The following is a 26,009-nucleotide window of genomic DNA, read 5'->3' on the forward strand; positions in this document are numbered from 1 at the left end:
GACGCTGCAGTATGAAAGCTTTATGCGTCACAGCATGCACCATCATCGCCAACCGTTCCTGAGCTCAAGTCCCTCTAATCTCCGTAATAGATGGCAACAATCGACGCATTGTCACAAGATACTTCTATTCTCCTCTGCTGTCCATGGACTGCTCCTGGCCGGAGATAAGCGTCAGCAAGTCATGCAAAGTGCAGCCAATGATGGTGATGTTATTGCAAAAGTAGTTTCGTAAAAGTGAGTAGAAACCCCCCATTTTCGTGAAGGAAACTTGTGATAATTGAAGCCATGAAGACAGCAGCAAAAGATGTAAACATTCTCGCATGTCAACAAAGAAACGCAGTTTGCCAGAGGCAGATCGATGAAGGCGAAAGGATTTGCATTTTGAGCTGAGGGTCGCTACATTAAGTGAAGTTGAGGAATAGGTGCAGCTATGCAGGCTTGTGTTTAAAAGCGAGGTTCTATTCTATCTTGGCCATGCCCTCAACACCGGCCTGAAAATTGTAATGTCAGCTGTGCCAGCAGTGGTTGCTTGCCATGCTTGTGTCGTAATCTATTCCTTGGATTGTGCAATACGTTTTGATGTACAATACTTTTTGACGTAGTCTTGTAAAATAGTGCAATACCAGCAGTGACCAGTGCAATTCAGGTAAGTTGTTCTGACTAGTTCTCAGTAGACTTAAGTTTTGCTTCCCAGATATTATTGCAATGTTGCGTAATTTAGCACTACCCTACTCTTATATGTTGGACTTTGCCTTGCCAAGAAGTGCTGTAAGATTTTTTCACTCATCATATTGTTCCCCTTTCCCCTCCCCCACTTTGATGTATGTGTGATTACTGTAAGGCACTGATGACCTGCTGTACACCTATTGTGAATCACATTGGCTCTCTACAGGAGTCGGGTGTCATGTTCAGTCTAACGAACAGAATTGTGCAGGCCAAGGAGGCTAGCAACCCCATGTCTCATACTGAAGATGAAGCGGTCAGAGCTGGGAGAGATGCAGAGGAGAAGCTAATCAGGGACCTGGTGTCAATGGGAGGCATCCCATACGACCACATATTCAGGAGGCTCAGGGTTCCAGACACTTTTCAGACCGGGCGTCATGAAATCGATGTTGTCGCGCTGACAGGTGCAAAATTCTCTCATGTCTTAACTTTGCCAAAATAGTCTTTTTATGTCTCAAATTATGCATGAATTTAGAGCTAAAGTGTATTATTGATGTGCATTGGTGCTGTCATTCATCTTTTGTTGCTTCATAATGTTGGTTAGTGTGGTCAAATTCCATGTTGTCAAGAGGCTTGGTACACTTACGACTAGAGAAACCTGATGTTCAAATGTAATAAAGTCACTTAAAAAACAAAACAAAAAACTATCGTTTCAACAAAATATAGGGATGATCTTCAGAGTCTCGGCCATTCCTCCAGCAGAAAAAAAATGCAAGGCTTCTTTTTCCCTTGTTTAGGAAGCATACTTAGAATTTACATGTAGTGCCATATTACATTAAAAAAAAAAATCGGTATTTAATCTCACTCGTAAAGTTTAAAACAAATGTTTCTTTTTTCATGAATGTCATAGGAATTAAGTCATATGGAATTACAGGTACAATGTACTTTGTAAATTTTGGACATACAGTGATATTGAATCAGTCAGTGAAAGGAATCTATATCTGAGAATTCATTGCCTTGCCTCTTGTTTCATCTGGTTGTGGTTTTAGAGTATGGGATTTATTCCATTGAAGTTAAGAACTGGTCTGGAAAGATCTCTGTCAGCAAGGATGGCAAGTCGTGGGTTCAGCAGCGACACATCAAGGACTCAAACACCCAGTCGAGTGTTACATTCGATGCCTCGCACAACAACGCCCTCAACGAGGTACGGTCCAAGTCCCAGCTCCTTCGCAACCACCTGGTCCGGCAGGGGGTGTGCCTGGCAGAAAAGTTCTTTGCCCCACGAGTGGTGCTCACAAATCAAAGGTCAGAGCTGGACAGTTCACTGTGGACAGAGAACCAAGTCATCACACCAGATCGTTATGACACCTTTGTGCAGTCCTTCTGCCGTAGTTACGCTGGGAAGCTGGCGAACTCAGTGGTACCATCATTTATTTCAGGTGACAATATCAAAATTATTAGTGTCCATTACTCTGGAAACTGACAGTTTTTGTTTGTTTGTATGTTTGTTTGTTTGTTTGTTTGTTTTTTTGTTTGGTTTTTTGGTATTGTTCCAGGCAAAGTTTCTAAGAAGCTATTCAATCTACATCTCAGCAAGCGAAACACTGATAAAACACTGTATATCAATGCTGCCTCAGGTCTTTGTGTACAACAATATTGTAGAAAGGTAAATAATGATAAGTACTGTAAAAGTGGAAATTGGTGTGAAAATAAAAGTAGGCCTACCTCGTACGCGAATATTTTTTGCTTGCCGATTCTGCAGTTTTTAAACACGCAGAATTCATCTGACCTGGCCCAATGTGAAAAGTTACTTGCACAAAAATAACAACTTTTACAGTAGATGGGATTTTCCCTTATCTGTGGAATTTCTTCTCATAAAGTTGGATCAAATATTACCAAGCATGGTGTGCATGAGAACTAACATGCTCGCGTCATACTTCGGTAGGATGTCGTGCTATTGTATGTGGGGAGTTTTAAGAGGCAGTAATAACATTTCAAAATGCAGCAGATCATGTAGTTGTTATTGGTGAGCTGGGGAGTTTGTATATAAAAAAGGTAATAAATTCATACCAATTTTATATTTTCCAAAAACATAGAATGGATAAAAGATCTTTAAGAAGGGCTTGTTCTGTAAACTTCAAATGGAGGCAGTAGCCACTGAAGAGACCTGTTATGGCCACACCAATGCATATTAGGCAAGCAAGTACAAATGTAGCTTTAATCAATTGGAAACAATGCAGTATTAAAGTGAGAAATTTTGCCCTTTCTTCCCCCTGCTGTCTAAATACTGTACATATAGGTCAGTTGTCATTCGGTGCAATGGAGGCTGCGAGGAATGTATTAAGTCAGATTGGCACTTGGGACATTGTGAATCTGAACGGAGGCAAACAGATCATTGGTAAGGTCCTTCTTGCTCTACATTGTGTGCATTCATCAATTCCATATTTTTCAAAGACTTTTGGGCACGTACATTAAGACAAAGACATCCATTATTCAGGAACTTTGTGAGTAAGTATATGGCAAGTTCAAACCGTGGGGGGGGGGGTGACCCGCATTTAGGGGATGTACATTATATTTCTTGTGCAGTGCAGGATTTAGAGGTCCCACTAAGTCGTAGGGGAATGTCGATACAGAAATCATCACCTTGTCATTGAATTGGCAAATTAAAGTGTCACTGCATATTTTTGGTGGCAAAAACTTAGATGAAGCAAGTTTAGATATACAAAAGCTGCACAGACTTGGCTGAGAAAAACAAAACAAAACTTTAGCCAATTTCTTCAAAGAGAGCTAGGGACTCCATTCTCTTAAACTTGTAATGTGTTGCCTGCGAAAAAAAACAACAACAACATTCATACTACTGTAGGAACAAAGAGGCTTTTGAAAAATCTGCAACCAAAACAAACATCCATAGTGGAGCAACAAAAGGTTTTTATGAGAGTTTTTCACTCTACCTTGTGTAGTACTAGCAAGGAATAGTAAAATTTGTTGCAATAAACCTCAGAAATTCAGCTTTTCGAACCCAGTGAATTAATTGATTGTGCTGTCATATTTCTTGATAGGCTGCAGTCTGTACTTCAAAAAGATGCAGTTACCTTATCTCTGCAGTTTATAGGGCACTTGTTGCAATGCATTGTAGATTTGTCAAACCTAATTATTTCTATGCAGACTGCACAGCAAATGCTGTTTAAAAGTCTTGGTAGCGTTATAAGATCTCAAAACACTAAGTTTTGTGTTTCTTCCATGTACAGCTTAGTGTAGCAGAGAGTACTATAATTTGTTAGAAAGGATCGCTTCCTGATTTTCATATTTGGTGCAATTTGTTTTTTCCATCATGTTTGAATTCTTATTGTTAGCGTTGTGGTGTGTGTTATTGTTTTTTTTTTCAAGGTGACTTCAAGGGCAATAAGGACCTAACTCTCAACAGGAAGACAGCATGCAGAATGGAATTCAGCCACCAACGCAGCTCGGTTCTTGGCTCAATGTGGGCCATTATGGGCTTCTCACCACAGGTATGACCTTGCATGGCTCAATTGTTTTGCATGTATAGGACACAGAACAGATGTACAGTGTGCTCTGTGAAAAACAATTTGTAATGGCATTCATATATTGTATGTTAGACAACCATACAGTAATTAGTGCTGTCATTATTTGCACGAGGAACAGCTGTCTTGTTTCAATGAGCATATGGTTGAGATCATGCCATGAAGTTTTATTTTTCATATGACAAAAATAGAAATGCATTGTATCAGTCATTACAATGCACTCTAAATGAATCTCATTCAGAGAAAGAAAAATAATTGAAGACTGACTTTCCAGTTGAAAGCCACCTCCATCAGCTAATGTACATTCCCTGTAAATAGAGGGTGAATGTGATTTTCAAAACTATAGTGGCATGTCTATCAATCGCCCAACAAGAAGGAAATTACCCATCAGTCTGGTTGCTTTTTTTTTTTTCTTTTTTAATGGTTGGCTGTTAAAAAAAGGTCATTGTTACAGTCTGCATGCAAGCTCCTCAGAAGGTCGATTCTTGCAAAAACAATGGGAAATGACCCATACCAGGATTCAGCTCATTTGGTGAGGTCAACTAGGTATTCATTGCATGTCATCTAACTAGGGAAAGAGGTCACATCCTAGTCGATGAGTGAAAAACAGATGTCATAGCTGTTTTGCTTGGACTCATGCCAAAGATTTATTCAGTTACAAACACCTGCTATCTGGTATCTTGTTGGTTCAGATGGAGTTGTGGTAAGTCCATCCCTGAGTTTCAGTGTATAGTTTTTGTGATTAGTTTTAGTTTTTGCCAATTAGTGTGAGGTGTGACTAATAATGACAATTTCATTTGAGATTAGATAAGCAAGTATTTACTCTGAAAGCGTATGTTATTCTGTATAGATCTCTTCATCGAGTCATGTACTACATGAAGAGGGAGACATTTTATAATTTTACTTCATGATGGAGCATTTGCAAAGAGAGCAATCTGTTTTTCTCAGTATCACACCTTACCATTATCACTGTGGTTTAGCTATTAAGTCTGACAATATGAAGACGTATTACTCAGGTGAGAATACATTGTGTATATTGCTTGCAGGACTGGGCAGCTGTACACCAATGCAGTAAAGCTGCAATATAAACACCACAAGCCAGTTCCTTATTTATATCCTATTCATATTTGCTGTTTGTTTTGTTTTGTTTTGTTTTGTTTTGTTTTTTTGTTTTGGACTGAGCAGTTTCAATTGCAAATCAAGAGCAGTTTAGTGAAGCATACAATGTACATTTCAGTTCTAAATTCCAGTCTTTTATGAGGGATCATAATTATACACTGTTGTTGTAACCTATTGTCACTGCATGAAGTTTTAAGCTTGCATAGCGTATGTTGTCTACACCTATATTCATCTATTCTTTACACAAGGTATCAATTACACTTCCGAAAATTTATTAAGGAAAATAAAAGCAAGTAGAGCAGTGAGGCCTTGCTGGAAATATGAAGTCATTAATGGTTTAGGTTCTGTATTAGGGTATTGTTGTGAATGTTTTTTTGATATGTAGTGCCCAGCATTTGTGTAGGCATGTATGATGTTTAACCTGTTGAGGACGAGTCCTGAGTATACTCGGGCAAGCGTCTATGGGCAATGGGTGTTGTACATGGTAGCAAAATCAAATCGTCCTCAATGGGTTGAGGCAATTATGGTAATGATGTTTCAAGCATCAATTATATATATATATATATAATCTCAATGATAGAATGTGTGTGTGTGTGTGTGTGTTTGAAGCACTGATGAGAATGCTGTAGACATTGATGAGTAATGGTGCTGGTTGCTTTGAAAATTCCAAAATCACAAATTATCTTGTGTGATATGATTTAGCAGTATATTCTCTGTAAAATGTTGAATACTCACTGTGAAATACCATGAGATGTACCTATGAAACACCCATCAAAATTATGTGTTAGTTACGTATCAGAAACACATGATCATGATCCCAAGAAATTGATTGCTTCCAATAAACCAGGAAAGTACTAATGGATGGATTGTAGTTATCTTACACCATGTTATTTGCATTTTGGTGCATTTGAAAGCATTTCTGTCAGCCCTGCTTCAGCTATTTGCATGCATGGAATTTCATGAAATTGACATAATGTTTTATTTTTTCCATTAGTTATTTCAAATTATGTGATCGCAAGGAGAAATATCCTAGACAGCAATCTTAATGAATTTTGGTTTCAACTGAGATTTCCCTTATAAGGTCACTGAGCAAGCAGTCAGATATTTTGCTATAAATGGCAAGAATGGCAGTTTTATGGATCATGTGACAGACTAGTCAATAAAGAAAGTCTCTTTTGAGCGTACTCTTTGCATCATTTAGATAGGAAATCCTGATTCCGTCAGATCCAATATATTGAACAATTTTTCTTTCCTTCTTTCCGTCTGTCTTCTGATTTTCATTACATGAAAACTAGGTCACTGTGACGATCTACAAGCGAGGCGGCGAGGGATGGCTGTGGAATGCAACGTGTGGGCAGATCAGCATCTCGTACGATGCAGAGATTTCCTTCCGGGTCGCCGGGGAAGAGGTAGATGCCAAGATCCAGGCGAACGACATCGAGAGCATCATCCTGAGTACATAGTATCCATGGTAACAAATCAGAACATTTTCTTGAGCTGACCCACCACAGACTGCAGATATCAATTTCAACAGTGGAGCAGGGTATACTTTTTTTTTTCTTTCATCTTTCTGTTTTTTTTTTTTTCCAAAGTAAATGAGTAGACGGGTAGAAAAACATGAAGATCGTAAATCCAAAGTGCCACGAATCTTACTCTAAACCATGAGAAAACTGTGGTACCTGGATAAGGAAGTTTTCCCCAGATTCAACTGCAAATACATGCACAAAGAGCAGTCCTTGTGTCATTGAAGTGTTTTGTTACTTTATGAGAAGTAATAGGGGAATGTGATTGTCACTATGACAAAGAATTATCAAGGTTTATGCAGAATACTTTATCCTGGGAGTTTCCATGCTACAACGAATGTCTAAGCTTGCTCCATGCATTTCGCTGAGATGTGGTTTCACATGGAATTTGTTTCAGCTGCACATCATCCATCAAGTAAGTTTCCCCCTAATTGTTTCAATCGCATATTCTTGCCATAAAGTCCAAATGAGGAACACTTTCCCTCTTTGGAGAAATAGCTGGGTAATAGTCTCTCTTCGCTCAATGCAATCTGAACCATTTCCTTTATGTGTAAATACTGTACATAGGTTAATCTGAAATCAGTGCTGCACTATTTACAGAGGTAATTGCAGTAAGGTGCATAGTGCTTCATAGCCAGTTTGTAAATATTACATTCATTCCTTTCACTTCACTTCTAAAAGCTCTTCAGTGCACTTAGTATATCCTGTGTTTCCTTTCAGTTAGCCAGAAAGTGTGTCAATATTCTTTCTAGTCACATTCCTCTGGATGTGCTGTTATTTCTGTATCTCTGCATGTGCGTGTCAATTTGAAATGGCGTGATTTACAGTAAGTTCAATCTGGGGATATTTAATGGTGGCATTATTTTACAAAGTGGTCAAGGCAGGAGGATTAAAGGCAAGCAACGATAATTCATTTTGAAAACAGTATTCAGAGTAGGTTACTCAACTCTTTTTGTATAGAAGTTTTATTCTTTGCAATATTTGTAACCTACTAGTATCCTGGTTCATACAAACCCTTTTTTCTCTTTTAGCACAAATATAATGATTGAGAGTAAAATGCACTCAAGTAAATGAATTGAGAATGCTCTCAAATTTGCTTGGTTGAGGTCATAAATCGCCATGATGTCATCTTGGCACCAAGGCTTAAACTCATTTTGATAGCGTGGTTCACTCAGCATTTTAATTTAAATGAACATCACTGAATTGAACACTTTAAAGGTTAGCAATCCATATTGGCTAGAAACAAAGCGGTTGGGCTTCAAAAAAGATGTGTCACTGTTGTATGAACAATAATAATGATGTTTAGCATTGAAGTTAGATTGTCTACTGAGCTGTCATTCTAGCAAAGGTCAGCAACACAAATTTGTATATGTTTTGCAACAATTATTCTATCTGAAATTTATGTATGATTATTTCATCTACTATTTAAAACAAAAGGTTTCAAAAAATGTTAGGATGATTTCATCCTACATGTAGATTCACTGTCATAAAAGATCAATATTGTTATATTTTGTAATGGAATTGGCAAGACAGTGCAGTGGCACCTTCCTAATTGGTGGTCACTTTAAACTTAATTGTTATCAAATGGATGGAACTTTTCTAGATTGAGTAACGAATAGTGTATTCTGAAGCCTTCAATCTATCAATACTATCAATATGACCTCATTTTCGCTAGCAGTTTGTAAAGAACTTCATAGTATTCAAACAAATATGCAAAATTTATAGCAAAATGTTTGTATATCAGTCATTTTCTCTCAAAGATTGTATCCTATTTAAGGCAATATGTGCACTTTGATACGCGATTTGTCCACCGAATAATGGTGGAGTACTTTACCGGCTGATATTTAATACTGATCTGTACAGCAATAGCTGAGAGAGAGAGGGAGAGAGAGATAGAGAAGAAGAAGAAGAAAAGGAGAGTGATTATTCCAAATCTTGCCCGTCTGTAACATTGCAACTTTGATAAATTTCTGGTAGGTTTATATACAGTCAAACCTGTTCATAGCGGCCACCAAAGGGAGTGTATTTGTGTGTGAGTGCATGCGTGTGTGTGTGGGTGTGAGTGTTTGTGTCACTTCATAGTCACGCTTTTATGTCTTGTTCTGATTTGCTTTATAGTAATGTGGTGCATGTTTTACCAGAAGAGTTGGTTGTTCACGTCATTGCGTGTTAAAGTGAAAGGTCTTACTCTTAATATATCAACATGAATGATAATATCACCATCAAGAACTAACCTTAGAGGAAAAAAGAAACATGTAAAGTTTGGAGTTGGTTCGATGCTTAACTGGCATTAAAGATGTGTTCTATTTTTTCTCCTTCTTTCAACCTCGGTCATAGTCTTAAATTTCTGTAATAGCAACTTCTTAATTAAGACTGAAAAATTACACTCATGATGGAAAAATAATAAAAGAAAATAAATAAATAAATAAATAACCTTGACATCCCAATGGCAGAGTTTGGAAAGCAAGCATGAGGTGACCCAAGAGTTGGGGGGGGGAGGCAGGTCCTGAGGGAAGGGCTGCTCAAGCTTCCATGAAGTTTAATGTGAAAATATTTCATGAAACAGCCTTGAACCATTTACACACACACACACACACACACACACAAACAGAGGCAGTCTCAAGGTCACCTTTATGTTAAACAGGGGTCTAAATGTATAACCAGCTTGAGTGCAAGGCTCTGTTATACAGGGCACAGTGAGCACGAGGATGATGTGAATAATGACTTCATAATCATACTTCAGTAAAGAGGAGTAATCATTTTAAGGAGAAAATCTTGACCAGTAAATAAGGTCCATTTCTGCCACAGAATCCACAGTAGTTATAATCCAATCTCATGCTCACGTGTAGTTGGAATATTGTCATATGATGTCTGTGATGTGTATCCACTATACTATGACAGTGATAGCATCCTCTATATTTGATAACATCATCTATATTTTTGTAAGAGTCAGTTTCTCTCAGGGGCTTTGAATGTGGAGATTCTTGAAAAAATGTCATTTTCCATTAATTACAAGCTGTATACACCACATGAGATACTTTTTATGGCTAGAGCAAAGTGTGTACACAGTTCTGCATCTCCTATCTTAAAATGTGCACTCTGTAAGTCAAGCATGGTACAATTGAAAGCATGGCTCAGCTGTTGCATTATAAAACTTGCTACTATGAAACTCTGACCATGCTTCAGCACTTGCGGTAGTGGACAATTTGTCAGTTGTGACACAGGACATGTCACATCACATTCATGGTTTTCTGTACATAGTGTAGAGACTTGCAATCATCCTGGAAAAAGAAAGAAGAAGAAAAGATTGTGTTCTTCTGCAAACAAGCATGGCCATATTATGCACTGAAGAGTGCATAACACTAACAGCTTACACTGTAGATACTGTAGTTAACGCTTGCATCTCACACATGCCTTTGAAAGATGTATGCATGATGATATTATATTCAAAATCAGCTGCATGTTTTCTTCTCAACATCGAAGAGTAGAAAACAACATCTTGGATTCCCATGGTACTGAACTGTAAGGGATGAAATCTGTAACTGCATTAGCATGAAATGATGAGAATATGTCTTTTTGTGTGTAACTCATCAGAAAGGATGATCATAGAATGCTAATAGTGATGGGATAAAAGACTTTGCTCATTTGATTAGAGCCTTTTTTGCACTGATGAGGGTAGAACACAGGCGGGAAAGGCCACTGTATGCTTACACAACATACACAGGGTACAATGTATACACTTGTTCCATGTTCATGATTTTAAATCCATAGCAAATCCAATCCAAAGGTGTCTGTAGGAAATGCATGTTATAGCACAATCATCTTTGCCCTCAAATGGTTGAAAAACACAAATATGTCAGAAGAACTATTTTTCTGATGAGAGCCAGGAGAGGATATGTTGTAGTACTCTTCAAAGTCTGTAGCATTAGTGCCCTTTTGCTTCTCGAGCCGTGATTTTGCAGGCTAATACATGCATGAGCAAAATAGCACATTGCATGGTTCATGGTTTATTAAAGCAATGTTGCTGTTATTTCCTGTTATCTTTTCAAACAAAGGCACTGTTCGTAAGAGAGGATGCACAAATCAATTTATTTATTGCATCCACTAGTTGTACTAAACTTGCTGCAACATTCACTAATTGAAAGTCAGAGCATCTGAAATATGAAAATTGAGGAATGAAAAATTTTGCTTCTCCTGCACCTATTTCTCTCACACTTGTTCATTATCTGGCATGAGAGTATTATTAAAGAAGCTTTTATAGTTCGCTATCAATGGAATGTTCAAATTGAAAAAAAAAAAAGACATGTCAGAAAAAGAAAGAAAAAAATATTAAATGCTATCTCTTGCTGTGGCTACATGCCGTTGTGGTTGTCATGACAGCGGTATACCCACCCACAAAACTATATAAGTCTACCTCCACTCAGTGATGTTTGGTTGGGTGCCGCCCATGCTCCTCTGCAACCAGTGGAGGGATACATGGAGGTCAGGTTACCATGACGACGAGATATAGTCACAGGAGGATGAAAAGGGGGATAGCATCATTATAACTTAGTTACAGATTATTTCTATGTGTCTGTTTCTCCATTTCAATAGGGAGCTTTAGATTTTAGACGCGCGGACGTTCAAAGGAAAAAAAAAATGTTCTGAGCGTGCGCAGTAGCGCGCGTAAAGTCAATCTATTTTTAGCTTGCGTCGCCTGAGTTTTTCACTACGCGTACTGGCCTATTTTCACGTCCGCACAGTTTGCGACGTAGAGAGCTTCTTCGTGCACTGATCATAATTATGGTGGAATGGAGGCGCGATTTTATTTTTTATACGTTGAGTCCCAGCGTAATCTAAAGCTACTTTTCCACACGACGCAGGGAGAGGAGAACGTCCAGCGCAAGCGTCGGCTCAAACGTCCGCGCGTCAAAATCTAAAGCTCCCTAATATTGTCTTTGAAGTAACTCTGCACTGTAGCTTGCATTATTTCAGTTGATCGTGTTTCGAAGATGTCTCAAGTCAGGATTGCTTTCAAAACAACAAAATGAGTATTGCTTGGTGAAATATTGCTGCTAAATCTTAGCAGGATACAACATGAATGTAGCCCAAATTGCATTATATGCAGCCGCAGTGATTACGACTTTGTTATCAAGTATTAGACAGCAAGGCCAAATAAAATGATGCAGCATTATGTTTCAAGACAGATGCTAATCAACCTGTATAAGTTCAAGGAATTTATAATTATCATTCCATGGAAGGAGTTCATCAAATTAATTCTGCCTTTACTGTCTGTATGACAATGCCAGAATGAAAAACAATACAGTTCCGGTTCTTGCATGCTATTGTATAGGCCTACATGTATTTCATTGTCACCTAGTAATTATTCCAAGAGAAAAGTTATGTAACTTCACAAAGTTTTGTGGGCAAGTTTTGTACATTGCTTCATGATTTTGTTTAACATTTGTAATATTTGTGTGATGCATGGTATAAAATAAGTGTAAATTGTATCTTTATGCACAAAACACTTGAAGAGTTTGTTTGCAAAAACCGATAAGTCCATTTTTGAAGATTTTGAAGTACGGTCTCTGTCATAAAGTTCAAAATAATACCTTTTAAATGATATATTGGTCACTACAATATGAAGGTACATTTTTGAAGTTATGGTCAAAAGAAGCAGAAATTTTCTTATTATTCTCTTTATTTTTCTTGACCTTTAACCGCAAATATCTCCATTTGACAAATATGGACTTATCGGTTTTTGCAAACAAACTCTTCACTTTAATAACATTTTTGAGCATTCATCAAATATGTTTGAGTCATTTCTATTTTAAATGGTCACCTGCCCGTGTGAAACACCAAGGGAGGTATTAACCATATAAGTCTACTAAATAGTGTCTCTTGCACAATTATGGAGTTGTGTGCTGTATGCGTATGTACTGTAGTTACAAAGCCCATTGATGCTGAAACATGTTGTGTTCATAGCAGACCTGCATAGTGTATGTGAGACTGGTAGAGAATAGCAGAATTCATAGAGATAAGGAGTGAGAAATGTTACCATTAAGAGTCTAACATTCCAACTTTGAAGTAAAGCCACCCGTTTGCAGTCATATATAAACTGTTTCGACTTCATGAAATATTAATGGCCATGATTTCCGTGATGCTTCACTCAAGTTGAATCATTCTGTGCTCTGCCAAAAACTTCTTGAGAAATCAAATGCATGTGAGGAGGTAGGGATCCGTGTTTTCAGGGAATAATTTCTGTGAACTATCTTATGGGCACAACCATTGTAGAATGAAGTGAAATGGACAATGTAATGTAGTATACAGCACAAACACAAAGTGAGGTCATTGTTAGAATGGAATGAAAACAATGTAAGAAAATGAATTGGAAGAGTTTATGAAGTTTGCAGTAGAACATTGTAATAAGTTGATGTCTGTATAGAATTACGATCTATAATGTGCTAAAAATTGAGAATGAACCTTTGTTGGATTGAAGTGAGAAAATTGTAAAATACGATTGCGAATATTGCAGGGTGAAGCGAGAACATTGTAAAATATGATGGAGAATATTACCGAGTGAGAATGTTGTAAAAATTTGAGTGACAAGTTTGTGGCATTGAAGTGAGAACATTATAGAAATGAAGTGATTTTTTTTTTTTTTTGTAAGAATAGAACAAGAACTTTATACAAATGGAATGAAACAGTCTTGACATTGTACAGTATACTAGAACATTGTAGGAATGATGTGAAATGATTGTTAAATGCAAAAGAGAAGACTACAAAAAAAGAGAAGTTTTTTTTTTTTTTTTTTTTTGCAGTGAATGAAAGACATCATTCAACATGTAGGTCGTCAGTTTGGAACCAGTGGTCAGTATCTTTAGAGCCCTTTTACAATTTTCTACAAATTACTGGATTTTGATGAAATATGCATGGATGTTCCGCATGGTATTGAATATGTCGCTGTACAGCTTATTTAGTGGTATGAAAATTCATAATGTGTCTTGATTAATTCAGTTTATTGTTCATTGTGAAAGGACAAATTTAATTATTCTAACACCTAATGTAATGGTTTATTTACATCTTTCATTCATAGTACAAAACACACATGCATTCTTTTCACTCAGCATTTATTCGTCTTGAAGAAAATATATGAAGAAATGATCTTTCCATATGTTTATCTGGTTTTACCGCACAGATATTGATTTACAGGAAATTGAAGTATTTTAATGCCCGTAATGCATGCTAGCTGCAAAATTAGCATGGCTTTTGTGAGGAAACTTTGAAAACAAAAGAAATAGGTGTCTTGTCCAAAGTCAAGTGCCAAAGGGAGTATATAACTATCATCTTCTGTCTTAAATTTAAAGTCTTTATGGTATAGTGCAGTGGAATAATGTGCTCTGTCTTGTGTTAATATCCTTCAGCTCATCTGTGTATCGGATTGTCATTTTTTGACGTGATGTAACGTGGAGACTGACTCTAAGGTGTTCATTTTCGTTATAAAGTGAGAATAGTTATCATATCACATTATTATATTTTATAATATCATTAATAGACCTCGTGCAAAATTTAGCGCACGAAAAAAGGGGCATTACCTTTCGGCAAGTTTACGATTTCATTTACACCAACTTTTGATGCCGGCATTGTTGTTGGTATATTTTTTCTATGTTCTTGCATGCATTTTTTTTCAAGTGCAACATGATTATCTTTCTGGGAATACATTCAAACGCAAACATTAAACGAATATGAGTTTAAATGTTAATTCTCCTGCGGTCATGAATTGAATACGTCTACTTTACGCCAATTTTAAATCTTGCAGTTCCCGATCTTCAGACTCAAACATTGTACAATGAAACTACCTGTTAGTATTCTTTCATAATAATTTGTAGTTTTCTTCGCAAAATGCAAATGACTTGTGTCATCAGTCATGTGTGTATGTAATCATGTAAACATACGCTGTGGAAGCCATTTTGGCAAGTATCTTTTTTTTCTGTTCCTTTTCTTGCTCTCTACATAGGCACTGCCTTTGAGGAAGGAGCTTCAAATAGAAGCTCCTTGCTTTAAGTAAATTCTGTGAAGATGACCTTTCTTTTACAGCATTTTCCTCCCAAAAGTGATCATTTTCTCCAAGGAAAGAAATCACGTGACATTTCCTCTCATAGCTTTTGTCCGTATTAACCTATTTGTAAACACTTCACATAATTACTGTGTAAGTGACGTGAAGTGGTGTGCTGAAGAACAATATTGAACGCATTGTGTAATAACGCGCAGGTTGGTATATAAAGCTTACTTTTGTCTCATCATTTTGTGGAAGGCTATTGGGGTGTGCTAGATATGCCGTGTTTGTGGACTAACGCCTGACGACTTGGCCGCTAGAAGCCATGTATCATTCTATCTCCATGTGCTATTAACCGCTTCAACTGATGATGTAACGCGTGAGGCATTGTATTCCCCAGTGTAAAATACTTTAGATTGTGTCGACTGTTTCCTGAAATATTGCTCTATTCTCGTATTATTCGTATATAATATGATGTATTCTCTCGTCCTTGTTCAAATTCGGGAGAATGGGGTTTTCCCCTCTTTGCTGTTTGCTGATTCATGTTTCAAAATATGCAGAGTAATCACGTTTGATTTAGTGTTGTACAAAGCTGATAGAACTTTTTGATTTGTGTTTGGATTTGTAGCTTTAGTTTGTGGAATTTACGTATACATGTGTTTTTCCAATACTGCCGAATCACCTAAACGTCCATGTAGTAAAGCAATAGATGATGAATTCAAGTACATATATGTGTTGTTTGATATGAATCTTTGTAATAATTGCGTCATTGTAGAGCTAACACTAATACAGGTATTTATTTATTCGTTCCGATTTCATCTAATCGTGTATATTGTCTAAGCTAGTGCTGCATGACTTTAGTGTGTACATTAAGAGCTTCTGTCATAGGGACCTACTTTTGGACAGTGTCAATACAATATTTGACTTTTCGGATTGTTTCGTTGTTGTATAAATGCGATGAATCTTTGATATTTTTCTGATGTTAATTGTTGGCTCCACTCTTTGTAAATAAAAGATATAAATTTGCATCCACATTACATTGTCCTAGGTTTGTGGTGTTTTTGTTTGCTTGTTTGTTTGTTTGTTTGTTTTTATGAAAGAACCGAGAGATTCTCTGTAAAAAGCCACTGGAGTGCTATTAACTCTAACCTGGAATTTTGTCTCTTGAAAATGACTAAATCACAATGAGTCCCATCAAAGATTACAGAGTACAGGTGTTGTCACCAAAAAGATAAATGCGCGGTACTGCAATAGGTTAAATGTCAATATTATATGGTTGGTGTTGATGCTGTCTCTTGACCGTGGTATTTGGTTATGTAGAGTTAAAGAGGAAATCCACCCCAAAAATAGAAAAGCTTCAAAAGAAAGAAAATATCTTACAGAACAATACATGTACAAAAATAACAAAAATCGGATAAGAAGTGAGGAAGATATGACAAACGATCAATATTTAAACCTTTGATTTTAAGAAAATTACTACCGCTCCGCATGCATGCTTGGTGTTGCTCTGAGAAAGTCAACTTGGAAGTCGGTTTGGCATTTCACTTTCATTTGGTCCTTTCATCAACGTTAGTCGGACAATTTCAGCAAAATACTTGGTTTGATTGGATGAGATGCTCTGGTCACTGTTACTACGGTGATTGTCAGCGCTGACAACTTGTCAGCGCGGACTAAATTGATGAAACACCCCCAGGTCATCACTTGTAAGGAGGGATAAGAGAGTTAACTGTAAGTCAACTCAAAATGAACAGACTCACAATATTTCACATTTCTTTTTTTTTTCTTTTTTTTATTGAAGAGAATTGCAGCAGATCATATCAGAGTACTTCATGCATTCAACAGCATACAAGACATTGCATGTGGTCAAGGAGATGAAAAAAAAGGAAGATGAAGAACTTGTATCAACTTATGACATATGAACTTACAGTTCAATTAATGTTCTTAAGATAGGTGTAAATTCAGCCGATGAAATAAACAAAATGCTGAAAAACTATAGGTGAACGTTTGAGAACATTAGAAAATCGCTTGAAAAAATTATGGATATTCAAGTTTTGATTGATTCCGTATTCTGTCTTGTCTGGATGGAAAATAATCAACAATTCGAACTGATCTGACACAGGAGTAGAACGATTTAAAAGAATATAAGCCATGAATTTCAGAGTCTTAATATTTTTTCCTCATTTAAAGGCCACCACATACTACACCACCTTGCCACGATTTACCTGTCGTACGACCTTAGACCGAAAGTGTGACGTCACCAGCATTACCAGTTTCCAGTCGTGCGACTGGGTTTTAATGTCAGTCGTAGAGATTTGACATGTCGAATTTTCACGACCGGTCGTTGGCTTTCAGCCAGTCATACTACAGTAAAATGTAGGCCTCCTGAAGCCAGAACGGTCGTAAGCCTATAGCTGTGTAGTGTGATCGTTAAGTGTGCCGTAACATGTCACGGCACGTTTTGGTAACTGCACATTTTGGTAATTTACCAAAATGTGCAATTTACCAAAATGTGCCGTAACAGTGTCGAGTCGTGCGACTGGTCGTACAGTAAAAACGACGCGGCTTGCCTCTCTTTTCGTGGGACCGGTCTGATCGTGTAGTGTGCGGTGGCCTTTAGTATAGTTCCTCCTTGTTTCACAGTAGATACTATGGACTAAATCTCGATGAGGTGGTCCATCTTCGTGATGACCTCAGACGTTCCATGATGAAACTGCGATTTGATGTAGTCCGCCCTCTATGTAGGTAGTGTATGCATCTCTTGGTTAGACTTCTCTCATCAACTTTTTAAGACCTCTATGAACAATAACCAACATAACTAATAACAACAACGTTAATCTTGCCTGTGCTTCTGCTGCCCTATCATCTAAAATAGTTACACCTATCAACCACAGATGATACAACTCTAGAACGTTCTGCACATATAGGCTTAAAATGTATTGCAATAACTTGAATCAGTCTTCACTTTGATATGAGAATAAACTCCCCTTTGTGTAGATATTTTTTGAACTCTCTAGAAGCAATTAGGAAAATTAGTATTGTGTTCAGCTATTGCTAACCATTCTATTCATCTTTACTGGGGATTTATGTGACCATTGACTTCCAAAATCTTTATGGACATCTGTAGAAGTCTGCTGCCATGGCAACCCATCAGGTGCGCGAAGGAGAGTGTTAGTACTGACATTTGGGTCGTTTGTCCAGATAGGCCTTGACACTGGGAATTGCTGAGACGCGCTTATGCAGCTCCAAGAGTTTTGAATGTTTGGCAAAGACTTCTTCGCCGAGATGGTCCTTCCCGACGTCAACGAGGTTGAGGACATTGACATCAGCAAGTGATGGCTAAAGGTGTGAGGTCAAAGTAATATCGAAATGAAGAGGGAAAACGGACTGCATCGGTTGACAAACATACATGTATGTCATACATACAATATCTACGACGTATATATAGATATATCGCATACTGAATTTTATGTTCCGCGATCGATCGGGTATATATATATATATATATATATATATATATATATATATTGTACTTAATGACTTAGCTTGCTTGAGTATATTGAGCTGTATATTATATATATATGTATATATATATATATATATATATATATATGCCCGATCGATCCCGGAACATAAAATTTGATATGCGACAAAACATTCTATTCATCGTCATTATGGTGTGGTTTTCAGTGGAAGTGACAATTACAATGCAAATATACTGATACCAAGGGTAGATATTTCACCCCTGCAATACAATCAAACCGCTCAATATACTCAAGCAAGCTAAGTAATTGAACAATGAATACGGTACAAATTTACCTCGAGACGTTCTTTTTCAAAATGACTCACATTAAAACAAACCAAGCAGTGTAGAAACATAAGATAGGGTATAAAGAGGTGTAGATATGGCTGAAGCACGGCTAGTGTTGTTAAATTTGTCAAACTTCCTAAATATATTACGAGTAGATGCCAGTAATGCCCGTTTACGTTTCGTTATTTGGAAGGTTCGTTATTGCGAAGGTCCGTATCACCGAAAATGACATAAGGTTCGTTATTCTCAAGATTCGTTAATCTGAAAATAAAGTAAGGCTCGAATGTTCGTTTGATATGGAACACACCTTTTTTTTATTCTTCATTTCCCACATAAGCGAAGCTTATTTCAATCTCGAACATGTCGAATCGGTGAACATTTGGAATGACAAATCTTCTTTTTCGGATTAACAAACCTTCGGAGTTTAGGCCTGATATTGTTAGTGTCTCTTTTTTGGAGCTAACGATGAGTAATTTTTTACCTTGTCTCCAACGAAGTAGTCTGTAGAACCTAACATCTTTTCCAAGAACGAAAGGATCCGAGGCGTGGTCTCTTCGATGAATTTCTTCTTCAATTCGGCCTGGGGGGGGGGGGGGTGGAGTTGCAACAACGAGAATTTCTAAATCATTTCAAGGTATTCAACATTCCCAAGGTTTACGTAATCTGTTCTTCTCAACTTTTAGCGGAAGGTTGCTGGTTTGTTATTTGTTTTTGTTTTGTTTTGTCTTTGTTATTGTGTTTGTGTGTTTTTATTTTGTTTGCTTGCTAGAGAAGTACCTCTAGCGTAAAAAGTACATTCAGAAAGAGTACGGAACCACTCAGTGAAAGTTTGATTAAAATCAGTCATGTTGTTAAGAAGTTATGACTGTTTATGTAGGAATTTCCATAAATATATGCAGAATTTCACACAAATTTCAAGGAAGCATGGATAACAATTGCCTGGCCAGTTCCTAGTAACAACTTGAAGGGATACCTAATTTTCATTGAAAATGGATATCAAAACTTTTTTTTTTTCAAAAAAGGGTACTCTTAAAGCTTGAAAGTGGAGTACCTTCGGATACTCATTTTCGTAAAGTTCAATTTTCCTGATTTTTCAAGTTTCATTGAGTCTAAGCGACATTAAGTTATATAAAGTCTAAACATGTCACAGTACACGTCAAAAACCTGGCTAAAGGACCTTTCTTTGAGCTGCAGTCTTCTAGGAATGCAAACTTTCTTTGGCAAAGTTGTGATACCTGAATACAAGAGCAATCAACGGAAAGGTGATTCATTTCTTTTTAAGATTCTCGATTAAAAAAAGAATAGATTGTCACTACCCATGATAAACAGTTCAAAGAGGTATCCAAATATATGTAATGAACAGGGACAAATTTAAAACACATTTCAGCATTAAAACTTAATCTATGTTAAATGGTGTAAGGAGAAAAGAATGAACACTGAAAAGTGAAATTTTAAGCAAAGAAATTAAGAATCAAGATATGACTACTTCTTCGCATTTATAAGCACCGCAAGGCAAAATAATGATTGATACGTGAATGTTATGAATATCGTGACATGATCGTGATGTTATATCATAGTGTCATCTTTACGGGAGCACGTCAAGAGACCCGACACCCACGAGTCATAGGCCACTACAGCCCACGAGTCATACAGCTCACAAGTCATACAGCCCATGAGTTATACAGCCCATTAGTTCGACACTAAGCTAACAAGGCCCACGAGATCGAAACATTAAACCCCGTGTTGTATCTGTCGAACTCGTGGGCTGTTTTTACCTAGTGTCGAACTCATGCGCTGTATGACTCGTGAACAGTATGACTCTTGGACCATGTTTTCAATGTCGAACTCATGGGCTGTATGACTCGTGGGTGTCGGTCTCGTGGGTGTCGGTCTCGTGGGATGACCCCATAGATCCGTGATACCTTCTTCGTCTCGTCCGTCTCGTAGAAGAGGAACCTATACATCCCCTCGTGGAACTCGTCGCAGGTCTCGGCCACGATGTCAATGAAGGTTGACTGCTTGTTGTTGCTGCCATAGAGATCTGTGCAATGCGATCAATAATGAAATAACACCGTTACAAAAGAAAATTCCGGACCACTTAAAGGGATGGTCCAGTTACGGTTGAGATGGGGCTTCAGGTTTCCAACGTTTTTTATGGGGATTTATAGAGATAAGGAGAAACCTCTTATGAAATATGAAAGGCATAGAATTCTAAGAGGAATTCAGAGTTTATTTGATGAAAATTGGTTTTGAAATGGCTAATATTATATCCAAAACAAAGCGATCCTAATAAAAGGTGGGACCCACCATTTGGATCGCTAATTTGTTTAACTTTCTTTTTGGATATCTCAGTCATTTCAAAACCGATTTTCATCAAATAAACTTTTAATTCCCGTTAGAATTGTGTGCTCTTTAACATTTCATAAAGTGGTCGTGGTGGTTTCGAAGTATCTCGCAAGAAAATTAAAAGCTGAATTCTCACCTCAACCAATACTAATTACTACACCATCCCTTTAACAGTTACTCTGAAAAGAAAGAGTAAAATCTTACAAGCCTATAATCAGTAATAATGATAATAATAATAATAATAATAATAATAATAATAATAATAATAATAATAATAATAATAATGATAATCAAGTAAGAATTAGGGAAGTTCGGACATTGTGAAGTTTTATTTCATTCGGTAATAAAAGATGCTAATAGTAAACAGAGATGTGTGGTATCAAGAGATCCGCCATACCAGTAGTTGGTGGGAGGAGTTTGATAAACGTTTTGTCCTTTGCCCAACAACCAACGCTCTTGTCGCGCTCAGATCAGCCATAAACAGGTCACGACCAACCAACAAGCGATCAAAGAAATAAATGAATGAAAGAATGAATAACTTAAGTAAAGACGTGAGTAAATGTTTATTCAACTCACTTTTGCAAACACACGCAAACACCCCCCCCCCACACACACACACACAGGTACATGTATGTATGCATAATATTAAGAACACACGTTAACATTGGACATGCCGTTCACTTTGTGTGTCACGCTTCCACACAAAACTAGTACTCATGATGAATTAGGAACAGATTTGCGCAGGTTTCGAATATACAGACAAACATCAAATCAAACAAGGAAACCCATAAAGAAACTACAGCAGCTGAGAGGTGTATCTCACCAAATTCCCGGGCGAGGTAGCGCTGAATAGCTCGGCTCTGCGGCATGATCGGCTGGCCCTCCACTTCCAGGATGGGTACCTGGCCTAGCGGGGCTTCTGTCGACATAATGGATTGAGAAACAAAAAGTGACCATTGTATGTAGGCCTATCAATCAACTTTGACGATGTTGTACGACATCACGTTCACGCACATTTCCGTTAAAAAAAGTATCCCATGAGTGACAGCTTGCGGGAGCGTGCCCCACCTAGGAACATCTGACATTTATTATTTAACATTCATTCTGATGTATCAAGACAAGATGATGATGGTTGTATGAACCTTATAAATCATAAATTGGTTTTCGAAATGAAACCAATGACTCATAATAATGACTCATAAACCAATGACCAATAAATTGGAAACACTTGTTGGCAAAAAGACCTACATTCATCTGTTTAGCGATACGTGGCAGGCTCATATCAAGACAAGACAGTTCTTAATTGGCAAGACCAAGAACAACTGACACTCATGAAATCGTTGAAGGTTTCCAGGGCGGGAGAACAACGTCGCACTGTAAAAACATCGGTGTTAGATTTAACACCATGGGTGTTAAATCTAACACCGATCAATCTTCAATAGAGGACCACACCCACAGGTGTAGAAAATGTATTGTGACGGTGTTAAAAAGTGTTCACCTGGCACTTCGTGGTGTTAATTTGACACTGTAGCTGGTGATATTTTTGACACTGCGCTGGAGTTAATTCATTAATGACACCGCATGGTGTTGATTTGATATTGGTGGTGTTAATTTCAATGGTATAACACCCGTCCAGCTTGAATAGGAGACCACACCAACTGGTGTTACTGTGGTGTAAATGTGTTTACACATTTTTTCAAAAATCAAGTACTTTATCGGAAAATTCTTCATCGTCTTGTTGAAGTACAAAATTAACAAGAAATTCAGTAACTAAGAAACTCTCAAAAAAAAAAGAAAACCCACCAATTTTATATTTTGAAATGACACCCGGAGGTGTTAATCTAACACCATGAATGAGCACCGAAAGTTTAACACCAGCTCGGTGTTTCATATTTAACACCGGACTTTTTGCAGTGCGAGAGTGCCTCACTGAAAACTAGTCTGTCACATGCTGGACTAGCATATAGCTAATCCAGCATGTTATTCCAGCAGGACCGACTAACATTTGTTAGGCCGCCGACCCATATAAGTTCCCAGTATGGGTAGGCCCTTTTCAGGGCCACACACATACCAAAGAAAGAATACGTGGTGTACAATCACTCAGTGCATGGGGAGCATTACAAAATATACTGCAACATGTATGAGGAGTATTATTAGGGGTTCTGTTTGGATCCCTTTTCAATTGGGAGAGTTTGCTTTGTGAGAGTGCTTGCATGCATACCTGGTAAGTATACTGATGGTAAGAGTAAGGCAAGTTTTAAGATTAGAACAACATAGGAAAATCGGCGATTTTTTGATACTTTTACAGATTAATCTTGAGATTTTATTTCATGGTGTGTGTTTTGAAGTTGCAAAATTAGATTTTTTATTTTTTTTGGTGATAACTGCTTCTCACCAAGGGGGGAAAATCCTGTCGTGTGATACGACGGTTGCAGCATTGACTAATATGAATACCTTGACGCATTGTTTATCCAGTGTCAATATAAATGGACGGTTGGTACATGATTTATGATATTTTTTAATGGCAGCTTAGGAGGCAATGAACATGATGAATACAATAATAACAAGCAAACACGGGGCCTATTGGTCGAAGTCCCCTTCGCAGAGATAAAGCGCGAGGTGGTTATACAGTTTGTTATTTTGAAGGTTCGTTAATCTAAAAACGAAATAAGGTTTGTATAATTCCAAAGTTTCACTTGTAGGCACCTTCTTTTCATTTTCGGATGATCGAACATTATTTCATTTTGGCATTAACTATAACCTTCGAAATAACGAAACCTTCTGAATGAAGCAAAAAAAAATGTTTGGTTAATGAGCCCTCTATAGAAAATTAATTAGTATTAAAGGGATGGTACAGTATTGGTGGAGATGAGAATTTGGCTTTTAACTTTTTGTGAGATACCAAGAAAACACTTATGGTATGGTACAGAACATACCATTTTAAGAGGAATTCAACGTTTATTGGATGAAAATCGGGTTTGGATAAACTGAAACATCCAAAAACAAAGTAAAACAAAGCGATCGTAATAAAGTGTGTTTCCCATACTTTATTAGAATCGCTCTTTTTTGGATATCTCAGCCATTTCAAAGCCAATTTTCATCAAATGTTGAAGTTTTCATAGAATTACATGCTGTTTCATATTTCATAAGAGGTTTCTCATAATCTCACCAAAAAATGTTAGAAACCTGAAATTGTCGCAACCAAAACTGTACGATCCCTTTAAACAAAGAAGTCGTGAAAATTTGCAGTCAATTATGATTAATCTTGGGCTATAGAGTTTCACATGCAAGCCGTATCCCCTCTTAAAATTGAAAACAAAAGCAAAAACAAAAACATTTTTATACTCCATTCACATCCTCACAATGTATTAACACGTGCATCGCATTGGATGCGTTAATGTGTGTGTTGGTTTGTGTGTGTTGGTTTGTGTGTGTCTGATTGTGTGTGTGTGTGTGTGTTTGTGTGTGTCTGATTGTGTGTGTGTGTGTGATTGTGTGATCCTTTGTGTTTAAAGGCTGTTCATATTCTCAAGATACGAGGACATAATGTCCTATTGGGTCACACGGACTCCACAGTCCTTACAGGTATACAGAGAAAGGATGAGGGTTAGGACTTGGTTTGGTTTCCGGGTATAAAACAAATCATGGGGGGGGGGGGTATGAAACTATTTCTTTATGTTGTTCTACCACCACCCCCCCCCCCCCCTCACTCTCCCTCAATACTCCAATATTGTCATTCGAAGGACACTCACTCTTTTTGTCTTCGGAGTCAGCAAAGGCGGTGAATTCAAAGCGCACATCGTCGAACTCGACGTCTTTTAGGGCGAAGAGAAGCCGGGCGATCTCCACTCGACCTCGCGCGTTGAAATAAACCAACCTGTAGGACGGCATCTTTCTCGCGTTTCTCGTCTTTTTTATAAGATAGGAGGAGATTTATGGTCTGAAAAAAGAAGAGAAAGAGGAAAAGGGGAAAAGGGAGGGAAAGGGAGGGAAGGGGAGATCGATAATAAAACAAAAATGTAATTAAATCAGCCACTTTAATTTTTTTTTCTCATTGAGCTAATTATGCACCATCTAAATATACGCGGTGTATAGCTCTGATGTAATTCACACTCCCATCTTTATCTCCTAGCAACCTACGCATAATTACCCTATACTTATTCAACGTCCCACGGATGCAGCTTTGGGCGTGGTGAAACATTTCATGTAAAAGCTTCTTCTTTTTTTTACCTTTACCCTTATGGATTCTGTACAAAGATTATTGTCACTTTTCATGCCTCAAACACAAAAGAGAAGGGTATACAAAGGCAATCATAAAGTATTTTGCAAGACAGCGAGTTTTCTCAAAAACGAAAGAACCACTGTCACTTACCAGATTGGACGAACACCACGAGGCCCGTACAGCGCAGTGACTGGTACAACAGTGTTCCGTCAGCGAGTCAAACCTCTACCATATAGGAGGGCCTATATAGGAGGGCCTATTATACCTTAGAAGACGAGACGCGATGCCCATAATACGCTGACTCTACCACTTCAAGGGTTTCGACGTGCTCAAGCGAACTATTCATATGCAAGCAAGGCTTCCCTGGGCAAATAGGTCGGTGCATAGGGCATCATGACGGGGCTATTTTTCCTTTCCGCTCTCTGTATATTTATTTTTGTTTTACACGCACCAAGACTGTTTGTCTTATGGTAATACCTATCTGTTCACCACACGTGAGCGTTTGTACAATATATAACAATGTTGTTGGTAAACTGCACAACCTGCTCAAAAAAAAAAAAAAAAAAAAAGTGGTGTAGGACACTGTCGATCCACCTGAGAAAAGAACGAAATGGACAGAAACTGACGATGGAAGTACTAGTATACAAACTCAAGGTTTCACGTTTCAAGTAGAAACTTGCTTTTACCAGGTGTTTCAAAAACATTTCCCAGTTTTGATTCTTAATAATTCAAAAACTATATATCAGATAAC

General features: G+C 37.6%; 2 protein-coding genes across 2 annotated transcripts; one reads left to right on the forward strand and one right to left on the reverse strand.

Annotated features, from left to right (window-relative positions):
* The first annotated feature begins 19 nt into the window (after positions 1 to 19).
* LOC140231837 (uncharacterized) lies at positions 20 to 7,588 on the forward strand. Its single transcript, XM_072311988.1, has 6 exons — positions 20 to 234; positions 893 to 1,127; positions 1,713 to 2,102; positions 2,963 to 3,061; positions 4,051 to 4,172; positions 6,620 to 7,588. Exons 2-6 carry the CDS (start codon positions 905 to 907, stop codon positions 6,785 to 6,787), a joined length of 1,002 nt encoding a protein of 333 aa, XP_072168089.1. The 5' UTR covers positions 20 to 234; positions 893 to 904; the 3' UTR covers positions 6,788 to 7,588.
* A 9,703-nt stretch (positions 7,589 to 17,291) lies between these two features.
* On the reverse strand, positions 17,292 to 25,717 carry LOC140231770 (S-crystallin SL11-like). Its single transcript, XM_072311923.1, has 6 exons — positions 25,409 to 25,717; positions 24,789 to 24,976; positions 21,860 to 21,955; positions 20,613 to 20,731; positions 19,172 to 19,270; positions 17,292 to 18,218 (listed from the first exon to the last, which is right to left on the reverse strand). The coding sequence occupies exons 2-6, from the start codon at positions 24,925 to 24,927 to the stop codon at positions 18,051 to 18,053; spliced, it is 621 nt and encodes a 206-aa protein (XP_072168024.1). The 5' UTR covers positions 24,928 to 24,976; positions 25,409 to 25,717; the 3' UTR covers positions 17,292 to 18,050.
* Positions 25,718 to 26,009: the final 292 nt, after the last annotated feature.

This window comes from Diadema setosum, chromosome 8 (genome assembly GCF_964275005.1).
Source record: "Diadema setosum chromosome 8, eeDiaSeto1, whole genome shotgun sequence".
Lineage (NCBI taxonomy): Eukaryota > Metazoa > Echinodermata > Echinoidea > Diadematoida > Diadematidae > Diadema > Diadema setosum.